The 13,502-nt window shown below is 36.3% G+C and overlaps 1 protein-coding gene across 5 annotated transcripts in view; it reads left to right on the forward strand.

Annotated features, from left to right (window-relative positions):
• Window positions 1-13,502, forward strand: part of VPS8 (VPS8 subunit of CORVET complex) — a 310,442-nt gene that overhangs the window by 94,665 nt on the left and 202,275 nt on the right. For all 5 annotated transcript variants that reach the window (XM_067034155.1, XM_067034154.1, XM_067034156.1 and 2 more), the window contains one exon: window positions 3,812-3,858. In XM_067034155.1, coding sequence (XP_066890256.1) covers window positions 3,812-3,858 — 47 coding nt within the window. The remainder of the gene's footprint in view (window positions 1-3,811; window positions 3,859-13,502) is intronic.

Below are 13,502 nucleotides of genomic sequence, written 5' to 3' on the forward strand. Positions count from 1 at the left end.
CCCTCTCCTCACACACCAGGAAACAAAGAGGGAAGAAAAAGTCTCTTGCCTCTTTGGCAGCTCCAGACTTTTTCCTGGACTCTCTCCCAGCTAGCCATGGTGCACTAACCCCTTCAGGCTGTGTTCGCGCCGCCAGTCCTCTCCCTGCTATCCAACGGAAGCCCGAGCCTCAGCTCCCGGCCCCCTCCCGCCCCGGCGGGTGAGCAGGCAGGCCCCTCAGGCTGGTGAGTGCTGGTTGGCACCGATCCTCTGCGGGAATCTCTCCGCTTTGCCTTCCGAACCCCTGTTGCTGCTCTCTCCTCCACGGCTCCGAAGCTTCCCCCCTCTGCCACCCACAGTCTCCGCCCGTGAAGGGGCTTCCTAGTGTGTGGAAACCTTTCCTTCTTCACAGCTCCCTCCCACTGGTGCGGGCCCCGTCCCTATTCTTTGTCTCTGTTTTTGCTTTTTTCTTTTGCCCTACCCAGGTACGTGGGGAGTGTCTTGCCTTTTGGGAGGTCTGATGTTTTCTGCCAGCTTTCATTGGGTGTTCTATAGGAGCAGTTCCACGTGTAGATGTATTTCTGATGTATCTGTGGGGAGGAAGGTGATCTTCTTGTCTTACCCTTCCACCATCTTCCTCAACTCCCTGTTTTAGTTTTCGTATTCAGGGATTCTAATTACACATACATTGATGCTTTCTCTTTCTCTTCCTCCACTTTCCTCCCTCTTTCCCTCTCACCTTTCTCCCCCCAATTCTCTGCAAGCTGGATATCACCCATTACTGTGCTTACCATCTAATGTGGAAGATAAAACACCATCTTTCTAAAGATACCAGTGATATCCTAATTTATAAATAAAATAAAACTTTCACATCTTATTCATCTCAATGCTGTATTAAACAGTGATGATCATTCCTTCCTTTTTAAAATTCTGTATCCTGTAGATATCTATGATTGTGTGGTCTTCTGATTTTTAAACCTTTGTGACTGTTCCTGAGTTGGATTTTGTTTCCATCCTCTGACCGTATCATAAATATTGATCTTCCTCAAGATGTAATCCACTGTTGACTGATTTTTATCTCTATTATCCCTGGACAGTTTTGTTCATATACAGTATTTCTTTTCATGGCTTAGAAGTATGTAATTCTAACCCAGATGTTTCAGATTACTGTATCCAGTTTCTTACTATTCAATATTGAAGTAAAGATGTTCCTCAAAGCTATGACAGCCCAAAAAACTATGTTTAGCTTCTTCCTTCTAACACCTCCTCCCATATTCCTTATCTCATTTCATGAAATCTTCATCCAACCATCACTCAAACTAGAAACTTAGGAGTTTCTTAGACTCTTGCCTATGCCTTCCAACCCATAACCAGTCTGTCACCAACCTCTACAGTTTTACTTTATAAACAGTGCTTGATTCTAACTGCTATTTTTTATGCCTACTGTCACTACCCTAATTTGGTCTCCTGTTTCCATCTTGGACTACTATACTAGCCACTTATCTTCGGTCTTGGTTTTCCATATCCTCCCATCACAGAATCAACAGAGTGATTTGTCTACATGTATTAATCTGATGGTTACACTCTCCATTATCCCTATAGTATATCCTTAGTACTTAATGCTAGGATAGGCACTTAATTCCTTATTTTATCCCTTTAATAATTCTAAATATACTTTAATAATTTCTACCTGATAATTATAATATTTGAAGATTTAGGGGTCTCCCCTTCTGTTTGTAGTTGCTGCTGACATTAACTTATGGTATGTTATTTCATGAGGTGCTTTAAACTTTTTTATTTTGGGCACATCTTTTGTGGGCTTTATCAGGAGGTCTTATTTTGCCTGTTAAGCAAAGCACTGTTAAGCACTGTTAACTGTTAAACACTGTTTCTGGACTTTTTTTCTTTCAAGCGCTCCAGGAATATCCATTTTTCAGGATCACCTTTTGTGTTAATTTCTTGGCCTGATTATTCCCATACTAAGGAGATAGTGTAAATTCAAATCCCAAATCCACCTGTGGGCAGGATCTTGATTTTAGATTCTTAGAGAGTGCAGATTTATCCCCACTGAGTCTGGGCAGAGACAGACAACCTTTCTTGTTAGCTTCCTATGCATATAGGCAGGTTTTTTTGTTTTTTTGTTCTTTCTAATTGCCTTTCACTTAAGTAGGCACCTTTCAAGAATCCTGTTTTTAGGAGGATCTTTGCTTTACTTCCTTATGTTGCAAGAATTAAGGCCTCAATTTGTTTCTGGCATTAAAACCCAATCTCTTGGGCTTCCCTGGTGGCGCAGTGGTTGAGCGTCCGCCTGCCGATGCAGGGGACGTGGGTTCGTGCCCCGGTCCGGGAGGATCCCACGTGCCGCGGAGCGGCTGGGCCCGTGAGCCAGGGCTGCTGAGCTTGCGCGTCCGGAGCCTGTTGTCCGAAACGGGAGAGGCCACAACAGTGAGAGGCCCGCGTTCCACACAAAAAAACAAACAAACCCAAGCTCTTATATGAACAACAAATTTATAGGACAGTCTTAGTGATTGTTCAGGGCTTATTGCTTTAGTTTGAGTTCCTTTTTCAATTTTAAACCCTGGGTATTGCCCCTAGTTTTCGGGGAGCTCAGCTGTGTATTTTAAAGAGTGTTTGTTAAATTTCCTCAGTATTTCTAGGAAGTTTTTTTTCCTCTGCAGATTATCTGTCACTCTATATGTATTCTCATTCAGGGTTGAGACTTAACACAGCTCTAACACTTTTCAAATCTATGGTTTTAGTTCCTGTTTTTGAAGAATCTAAGTAAGATTATAAATGTAGTCATGAGGAATATTGATAAATAAAGGAAGCAGGGTGGATGGGGCAGGGTGAGCCTTTTAGGATTATAGGTCCTTCTGCTTACTTCTCTCTCAGATAATTGTGGTTCCTCAGGTTTTATTCTTTTTGTCAAAAAAGTGTTAGCATGTGGTATTCTCTTTCATATAATGTCTTCTCCCTCCTGATGGGATATTCTTCTGCCCAGAACCTAAGCCTTCCAGGATTTTTAAAAGGAAACCATGGGTCTTCAGCTAGCAGAAAATGAAAGAGTACTGCTGAAATCTAATGCTTGGGTACTTGACAAGTTCTAGTCATAATAAGCTACTGCTCCTCCCTCAAAGTGTTTCTCTTGAAAAAGGCCAAAATTATGGGTTGCCATTCGTTTGATATGTCTATACATGATGAATTTAAAACAGTCAAACTATTATGAAACTGAGAAATTAATCAACCTTAAAATAGCTGGTTTGGAGGATTGTGACAAAATATGGACAACCTTAATCACCTGAGCCACCAATGGGACCAACTATATTATATTATCAATTTGATATATTTTCTTTGCAGATTTTCTTTACAAAATTGTGAGATAAATACATATTTTTCATGTAATGTTTCTTATAATGTTGTAAACTCTTTATAAATCTTTATAATATCTACATATTTTATTTAAATAGCAAATTTACTTAACTGTTTTCCCATGTTGTATATTTAATTGCAATGTCTTCCTCCCTTCCCCCTCCTTCTCCTCTTTCTTCTATTATAGAGCTGCAGTGAATACCTTAATACATTAATTTTTTTTTCTTACTAAATGTATTTAGGATAAATTTCCAGATAGAATTACTGGGTAAAAGTGTTTTCACATTTTTAAGGCTTTTGACACAGAGTGCCAAATTGCTTACCAAAAGTATGGTACGAAGTTATATTCTCCCAACAATCTAACAGTATCTGAAGCAGACTACTTTCATTATGTGTTGTGTCTAACCAGGGGGCCATTGGACAGAGATGTGGTGTTGATGCTTTCTTTACGGTTTCTCTACAGGATATGGTGCCTGTCATAGTTGATTACTGCCTTCTGCTGCAGCGAAAGTGAGTATACATTGCCTGTCAGGTTCAATTATTTTGAGTCCAAGTTGCCTCTTGCTTATATTATAGCAATAATTCACTACTATGAATTTTATGAATTTGACTCAGTAGGTTTTTTAAAAAAATTAATTTACAGAAATTTGATTCTTTCAGAATTTTCAGTCCATTTACCTAATAAAATTAACTTGTCCAATATAGACGTATCATCTGTGTATTTATGTGGCAGGATAGTGGAGGTGAAGAACATAGCAAAAGAGCAATAGTTAATCACTTAAAGATCTTAAAAGTGTATGATTCATGCATTATATATATATTTATATATATATATATATGCTCTTTTATGAACCATCACTAAAACACAGTATTTCATACCGCTCAAAAAAAGGAAAGATTTATTGTGCTTCTTTTTTAAGAGCCTCTTAGTTTAAAGGAAATCACTGTAAATAAACTCTTTATTAGGGTCTGTTCATTTAAATAGTTACTACATAAATTAACCAACCTGTGCTGGTTCATAATTTTTCACACTTACAATAATAGTTAGCTTCCTACATGCCAGGTATTGTTCTAAGCACTTTATCTATTTTGTATAACAACTTATTTAATTTTTATAACAGTGAGGTAGGTATTGTTGTTATCTTCATTTTACATAGGAGGTTCAAGAGGCAGTATGCGATTAAGTAACTTGCCAAAACTTGCTCACACTTTTTTTGAGGAGTAAAGGTGGGATTGTAATGCAGGCAGCCTAGCTCTTGGGTTCTTGCTTGTAACTACCAGCTTGTACCACTTTTTCAGTGGTGAACAGCTGTGAGGATCCAGTGCAGATACTCCCCAAACCCTCTACAACACTGTCTTGACTCCTGAATTTATGTATACTCAGGTTGCCTAAATCATATAAGGTTGGATGATACTTAGAAAATATCAGTGAAGCTTATCAAGAGGGCAGTTATTTGCTATGTCAGACCTTCAATTAAATCACAAAGAGCTCTAGCTTCTGTTTACTTAGGGCTCAGATTCATTCCAGTGTTTTAGCTATAGTGTTACATGTAATTATCCAGTGAAATATGTTGTATTCATGGTTGGGATGTTGTTGAAAACATGGTTTTATGTTACACATTGTCTTCTTTATAAGGGCCCAAGGAAGAAATTTCTCTCAGGTGTTAGTACCAGAAATACTTTTGCATCTTCTGAACAACTAACTCACTTTTAGCTGATGGACAGTGAATTGTATAGCTAATTATTGTTTCCTAGGGAGCTAAGAGCCATGGTATACTAACCTCACCCTAGTTCTTTTTTTTTTTTTTTTTTTTTTTTTTTTTTTTTTTGCGGTACGCGGGCCTGTCACTGTTGTGGCCTCTCCCGTTGCGGAGCACAGGCTCCGGACGAGCAGGCTCAGCGGCCATGGCTCACGGGCCCAGCCGCTCTGCGGCATGTGGGATCCTCCCGGACCGGGGCTCGAACCCGCGTCTGCCGCATCGGCAGGCAGACTCTCAACCACTGCGCCACCAGGGAAGCCCTCACCCTAGTTCTTAACTTAGTTTTCTCTTTAGCTCATGTTTTACACTTACACTTCCTTGTTATTTGTCTTATATTTTTAAAAGCAGCCTCAATAGTTTATGGATCAGTTTTACATATTTTATTTCATTTAATCCTCATAATTACAGTGTAAGAGAGGTAAAGTTATCTTCATTTTCATATGAGGAAATTGAGATGTAGTGATGTTTCTAATATTAATAAGTGCTGGGACCAACCTAAATCTTCAAATTGAGATAATATAAATGAGATAAAATAAAATATCTAAGAGATTAAATTTTGTTTAGAGTAAGAAGGCATATCTTTATAAAACAGATTATTTCTACCTAAATGGTACCTGGCACAAAGTAGCCTGATGGTTGAATTAATGAAGTAATTCTGCCTCTTGGTTTGCAGGATGACTTGTGGTCATTAACTTGAAATGTTGAATACTCTCACAGTGAGATAAAGTTGAAATGACCTGAGCAGTTGTCAGATGGATTATATAGGGAAAAAAAAAAAAAAAAAAAAGTTTTTTTTCTTTCAGAAATATTTTCTGTTATTCCCCAACATGTTCCAGAGATAAGTTTTTCTTTTCTTATATGACTTGAAAATGAAATATTTCCAACTTTATTTAATCTATTGACTGGCTGAGAATGCAATAATTTCTTTATTAAATCAGAGCATCCAACATAGAAGACAAGATCTAGTCTAGATTATCACCAAATTAGAATCTATTTATTATTTCTTCATTTTTATCAGTTTCTTTCCTTTAATTTTTCCTGACTCCTTAGCATGTTTTCTTCTGGGCTGTGTCTGAAATGAGTACAGTATTTGTTTTGGAGATCTCAGAAATATCAGCAGTCATAGTATATTCCTGACTGTCAAGGGGAAGGGAGATCTCAAGGGTCCTTTTCTGAGCTCTTCTTGGTCCTTTTCTCCTTCCTTCATCCAATCATACACACATACTCCTAGATCCAGGATTGGATATTTTTTCTGGACCATAGTGCAAATAGTATGGCTTCCTTCTCTCTTGACTGTTTCTGAAGGCTGAAGACCAGATTGTACTAGATCCTGCTTCTGGTTAGGAGAAGTTCCAACATGTGTGTTCTTACTCTCTTTCCCCTCCTGGTCTCTTTCCCCACTTTTTCTACTCCCTGGGTTCCAGTAGGGGCAGAAGGGACAGGGTAGTGTCCTCAGCAATGTAAGAAAGTTTGAGGCTGTGGAACTAGGCATTGGGTCACATGTTCCCTTTTGTGTTCTAGATTCTGTGCTCTTGTGCTTGCTTACTTCTCATCATACTGGCTTTTCTTTTTCATCATAATGTTAAGATTCTATATATGGGCCTGAGCTTATGAGTAAAGAGGTCAAATAGGCCATTTGATCAACTTTGATTCTTTGTGTCTAGGTCATCTTTCAATTTCCTTCCATTGTAAATATGCAATGATTAAAGATTTATTAGATATAAAAATTCTGTGTTTCTTAAATACTTCAGTGTAGTCACACTTAAAAATAGAGTTAAATTTTTCCTTAGAGTTTCCATAGATAATAAGATTAAAAATGATCAATTCCCTAGACTCAGTTGAAGCAGAGGGATTTTAAAATTATGTAACTTCATTCCAGTATGATATCTTTCTCCCTAAACTGGACACTCTCTTTATGCCATTTTCTTTGACATTTGATTCCATTTGCATCTAGAATCTTCTCTTCTACATTCCCAAATTTTCAAAATATTTGTGATGTTCAGATTGCTTTTAAGAATGCTCAGATTGTGCATGACACAGATACCACCTTAAAAAAAAAGATTTACTTGGAACAAAATGTAGAGCATAAGCAAAGATAAAAACTTAGAAAATATGAGAGGAGAATAGAAAAGAAGCTTCAACATATACCTGACCATTGTTCCAAAATTAAAGACTAGAGAACATGGCTAATAGTTTTCCTGAATTAAAGGAAGACAGAAATTATCAGAAAGAAAACTCTTGGTGCACAACAGAACAAATCATAACAAGCCTACACCTATGAGTTTGATTATAGTAAGAGTGACAGTGGCATAGCATTGCATACTGTACTGAGCATCTCACATAGGAGTTCTGCTTCTAGCAATGGCAATGAGGACAGCTGGGAAATCTGGATAATTTGTTAACAAAATTTATATGAAAGCATTGGAGAGCTACCAAGGGCATGAGGATCTGTGGTACCAAGATCCAGGCAGAGGAGAGAGGCACAGAAGCTGGCGCTTCCTGTTGAGATAATTGCCAACTCTGAAAAACGGCAGCTGAGGGGTTGAGAAGCTGAGCAGAACTTTAGAGCAATTCGTGATGTTGCTGCAGTTGAGTTCAAGGATCACACAAAAAGAAGGGTGCTAAATATTCCAGGCTTTTGATTGAGCTGTGAAGAGCTACACCCTAAAAATAATGCTGAATTAGAACACATGTAGGTTCATCATGGTTAAACTGCTGAAAACTAAAGACAAAAAAATCTTTAATGTCATTATGAAAGAAAAAAACCTTCAAAATAGTAACAATCTTACAGCTTACTTCTAAACAGAAATAATGGAAGCCAAAGACAACAGAATTGTGAAAGGACAGAAAGAAAACATCTATTAATATAGAATTCTATATACAGCAAAAATACCTTTTGAAAATGAAAATGATATAGAAATATATTCTAAGAAACACAAACTGAGAGAATTCATCATTAGCAGACCTGCACTAAAAAAATAACAATAGCTGTTTTTTAGATAAAAGGAAAATGATTGAGGTGGAAAAGCTAATATGTGGGTAAGTGAATATAGAATATAATCAATATGTGTGAGGATTGAATAAAACATGAAGAAAAATGAAGAGAAAAATATATGAAAACAATACTATGTAATTAGAGAAAAGGGTAAATAAGGTTAAAATGTTCTAAAGTCCTTGCACTGCCTAGAAGGTGGTAAATTTATTAATTTATATTATAATTTAATAATTTGAAGATGCAGATTGTAATCTCTAAACCCATACTTAGTATATAATAGTAAAAACATATATAACTAACAAGGTAATAAATGGTGTCATGATTAAAAATACAATTTAAAAGAAATCAAAAGGAGCAAAAGGAATTAAGAATAGTTAAGACAAGGAGAGAGATAATAAAGGATAAATTTAAAAATATATCAGTAATTACATTAAATAGCAAACAACTAAAACAAACAAAAAACCGAAACATAATCTAGTACTCAGCCAATTTTAAGTAACTTCTTCCATTTCTAGGGTGGTCACTTAGACACTCAATACTGGCCTCCAGATACCTTTTATATTAATATTTTCTGATTGAGTACATTGGTTTTATAGTCAGTCCTCTTATTTTCATATATTATACTGTCTCTTATGAGGGTTAAATGATAAACACAGTACATACCCTGAAATTAATTTTAACTCAGTACCACAACCATTATTATACTGTGATCACTGTTAACTCTGTATCATAAGTTATAGAATTTCATACCCAGCAGTAATATTACATTACTAGAATATATATGTATTTCCATTCATATGTAAGAATTCTTTTATAATGTAAAATCCTTTTTACTATGGCAGGAACCACACTGCTTTTTCTCTGTAGGGCATACTGATCAGTGTGTAATGGACATCTTTTTTTTTTTGTGATATGCGGGCCTCTCACTGTTGTGGCCTCTCCCATTGCGGAGCACAGGCTCCGGGCACGCAGGCTCAGCGGCCATGGCTCACGGGCCCAGCCGCTCCGCGGCATGTGGGATCTTCCCGGACCGGGGCACGAACCCGTGTTCCCTGCATTGGCAGGCGGATTCTCAACAACTGCGCCACCAGGGAAGCCCTGGACATCTTTTTTGGTTAAAATTTGGCTTTATTATCTTTCTGTGAATCTTTTAAAATCAGAAATGATAGGAAGTTCTGTTTCTGAAGGTCTACCTTTATTTTCATAATTTGGTCTTTGCTCACACAATTTCATTTCAATTTGATAGTGCATATATATTTTTTCAGTACTAGAAAAAGATATAAAATATCTCAAGAGTTTTTGTAGGATGTTTAATGATTTGTCATTTTGCTTATACAACAGTAGCCATAATTTCAGTTTATTTTGAAAATAGGTCCAGAGTTTACTTGAACTATAATCATAATTTTGAACATTGTTTAAAAATAAGTGCTTAAATAAATGCTATGTTATTATGTGTGAATTATATCTCAAAGCCATTATAAAACAGAATGGGTGCTGTATGTAGATGATCTTGACCACTTCAAGCTCATATCACTGTAAGCAGATATCCAAAAAGAAGCCATTATTCAGATAACTTGAATTATATATAAATCTGAACCAAAAATGTTTCTCTTAAATCTAAAGTGAACCTGAAGTGGCCTTTTGATAGCCAGAGTATTTGTTTAACCTTGATGTTCAACATCAGGATTATTATTTGCGAAACAGAAAGATTTTAATTATCAGCCATGGTTGAGGAACTTAATGTTTTGAGTTTTCTCATCATTTTCTTGGTAACCTCAAGTTAAAATTCTAAACATCAAAGCTAGGTGAAAAATAGAGCCATGCCTTTTAAATTTTATCTAACTGCTATATTGAGATATAATTCACGTACCATAAAATTCACCATTTAAAAGAGTATGGTAGTTTTCAGTATATTCACAGAGTTTAATTAAGACATGACTTTTTTTTTTTTTTTTTGGCGGTACGCGGGCCTCTCACTGTTGTGGTCTCTCCCGCTGCGGAGCACAGGCTCCGGACGCGCAGGCTCAGCGTCCATGGCTCACGGGCCCAGCCGCTCCACGGCATGTGGGATCTTCCCGGACCAGGACACGAACCCGTGTCCCCTACAGCGGCAGGCGGACTCTCAACCACTGCGCCACCAGGGAAGCCCAAGTCATGTCTTTTTAAAGGAAATATTTACAAACTGATATTTGTATCAGGAAACAGCATTTTGAACATAATTTCTTGAAGATCATTTGAACTTTTTTTTTTGAGTAGTGAAATAACTTTCATTTTGCACACAATTCAGCATCTGTGACAGTAGCCAGACATGTAACAGGTTCTCAATAAATTTTAATTAAGTAAGTGAAATTTGGTCCAAAAAAAATAGTGGATTGTCTCTAAAGGTCATATTTTTCAGGTCATATGGAGCCCCCCCCTTTTTTTTTAACATTGGAGTTCAGGTGATTAAAAATGTTGTGTTAGTTTCAGGTGTACAGCAAAGTGATTCAGCTATACATTTACATGTATCTATTCTTTTGAACTTTGTTTTAAATTTTATAAATAAAGAGGCCAGCCGAAATCAACTTTGGATTTATTAAATCCCACTTATATCTATGGGGGGTTGTTTATTTGGTTCTGGTTATATATTTAGTGTACACTGGCAAGTGTTAGGATTGATGCTCTTGCTGCCTTCAGACAGTCTCTGAATTTGTAATTATCTCATAATCAAAGCTGAGTTCTTCACATTTTTTAATTGTAAAATTGATAGTGTAGGGCTTCCCTGGTGGTACAGTGGTTGAGAGTCTGCCTGCTGATGCAGGGGATATGGGTTCGTGCCCTGGTCCGGGAAGATCCCACATGCCGCGGAGCGGCTGGGCCCGTGAGCCGTGGCCGCTGAGCCTGCGCGTCCGGAGCCTGTACTCCGCAATGGGAGAGGCCACAACAGTGAGAGGCCTGCGTACCACAAAAAAACAAAACAAAACAAAACAAAATTGATAGTGTAAAAAATGAATTTGGTCATTTTTTTCTATCAGTTTGAAGTTATGTATGATAAACTCCAAATAATGTCTTTAATATGAGTATTAATATAAAGTGAAGTTATGTAGAAGACCTTTTTGTTGGCCCTCTGTTATTCAGAATGGATTTTTCTATTATACTGGATATAAGGAGGCTAAGCTTGAAGCGATAAACATCAGTTTTGACATTAGCTGTTCCAGGAAACAAAGTCAGCACCCTGGAGTATAATGCCTAAGTACAGAAAGAAACACAAGAGCCAAAGCCTTTTTTTTTTTTTTTTATGTACTTTTCTTTTTCCCTCCTTCTCTGATGATCTAATAAATATTTTCCCAGAATGACAAGAACATGTCTTAAAATTTTGTTTTATTTTTATTTTAAGGTAGAGATGCAGATAGGAGTTGCTGAGTTAATTTTTCTTCTTTATTATAGCCTCTTACTGGTTAAGAAAGAAGCATATAGTTTTGCCATTAATCTTAACAGCATTGCATGCTGTAGTTTGTCACAGGAGTGCCTTGTTTGTCAACTTTTATGCTTTCTTTACTGAATTTGTAGCTCTTTGGTTTTCCTCCCCAGGGCTTTTTGTGCTGAACTGAAATATATAATTATCTTTCCTAGCATGTTGTTATTAACAACACATTGCAGAGTGCAAGTGCTAGCAAATATGACATTTTCTTTAAGTTCATTAGAGTTACTTTGTTACTCTTATTTTATCTTTCTTACAGTAAGGCTTCATTAATCTCAGTTCCTTTTGTTTGGCTAGTAATTGGTAATCACAAAAATGTAATGGACTGTTGATTAAAATGAAACTAACATGAAAAATACTCTGATAAATATAAAGCAAAGGGGAAAATGATGCAATAATTATACTTGTGGATATGAGAAAAATAAATGGATATGGATCTCCCCCAAGGATATTGCAAATACTGTTTATTGAAAAGCAACATGGGGTTCTGTGCAGTTGTAGCCAGTCCGTTTATCATTGGTCCCTTTTCCAGGACTTAAGATGAGGCAAGACCCCATCCCATTGCTTTCAGAGTCTTCCTTGTCCTTTTTATGGAACTTGTCATGAAAGATCACACCTGTGGATGAACCATCTACCACTTTTCACAATTGACATGATGCACATATATAGAGATTATACATTTAGTAAATAATTAAATAATCAGTCAATCCTAACAGGTAAATAGAATTAGCACAGTTTTTGTATTTGAAAAAAGAATTAAAGAATCAGTGAATGATATGTCAATACACTGTATAAATGGAAACATGGAAAACATTTGATTTTGCCAGTCATCAAAGAATTGAAAACAGTGATGTTGTTTAATTTATACATTAAACTATATGGGAAAAAACTAAAGACAATTGTCTGTTGAAACTGTTGAAATTATACATTACTGATGGCTGTGCAAATTGGTGCTATGATTTTTGAAGATAATTTAGTAATACATTTTAAGTGCCACAAAATTTTTTGTGTCTTTTGACTTTGAATAAATTTCTAAAAGTAATATGACTAAGGAATTAAGCCGCCAAATGGAAAGACTCTATATGTAGATGTTCATTGTGGCCTCACTCTGTAATAGTGGAAATAAGTGATACATTACAGGAATAGTTAAATAAATTCTGATGTTTCATCATATTGAAACGTTGTGGTTAGACAAAATGGTAATTTTAAAGAGTTAAGTAGCAGCTTAGGACAATGCTTATATAATATTGGGTGAAAACAAAATTCAGATTATGTCTGTGGTGAATAGAACTCTAAAATTATTTCTGGACTCTGCAGAAGAAATACAAAATAAATAAAACACAGTTATTGAGTGTGGTAGCGTTTGATTAATTACAGTTTTTTTGTTTCTGCAATAAAATAGTTTTCAGATATATTTTAAAAACATTGAACATTTTCATCTTCCTCTCCCGTCAATAATCACTACCTAAGCCCTTTGGGAAGCAAGGAGCAAGAACTAGATAAAGAAGCAGATTGGCTTTGCAGATCAGATGGGAATATTTAGATACCAGGAAAGAGGAAAGGATAAATTGTGAATAGTCCATTTAATTTTTTTTTTTACTTCATCATAGTCTCCGTACTACTTGCTCCCATATCAGTGTTGTCTTTAAGAAGCAGTGTGTGCCGTAATGGATTCAGCAAAGGGTTTAGATCAGAAGGCTGATGCAAATTCTGACTCTATCACTTGTTAGCTGACTGATTTTCCACAAATAATTTAACTTATTCAACATTTTTTATTTGTAAAAAGTATTGGGTGAATTAAGATATATGAGAGATTTTTCAAAATATAAAGCTCTTTGCAAATATTGTTACTATTTTTAATAAACTTGCATGTAAGCTGAAATAGGAAAAAGATGAGATATACCTAGTAGACTGAATTTAATGGATGTTTGAAATGTTC

Source organism: Kogia breviceps, chromosome 5 (assembly GCF_026419965.1).
Source record: "Kogia breviceps isolate mKogBre1 chromosome 5, mKogBre1 haplotype 1, whole genome shotgun sequence".
NCBI classification, from domain to species: Eukaryota; Metazoa; Chordata; class Mammalia; order Artiodactyla; family Physeteridae; genus Kogia; species Kogia breviceps.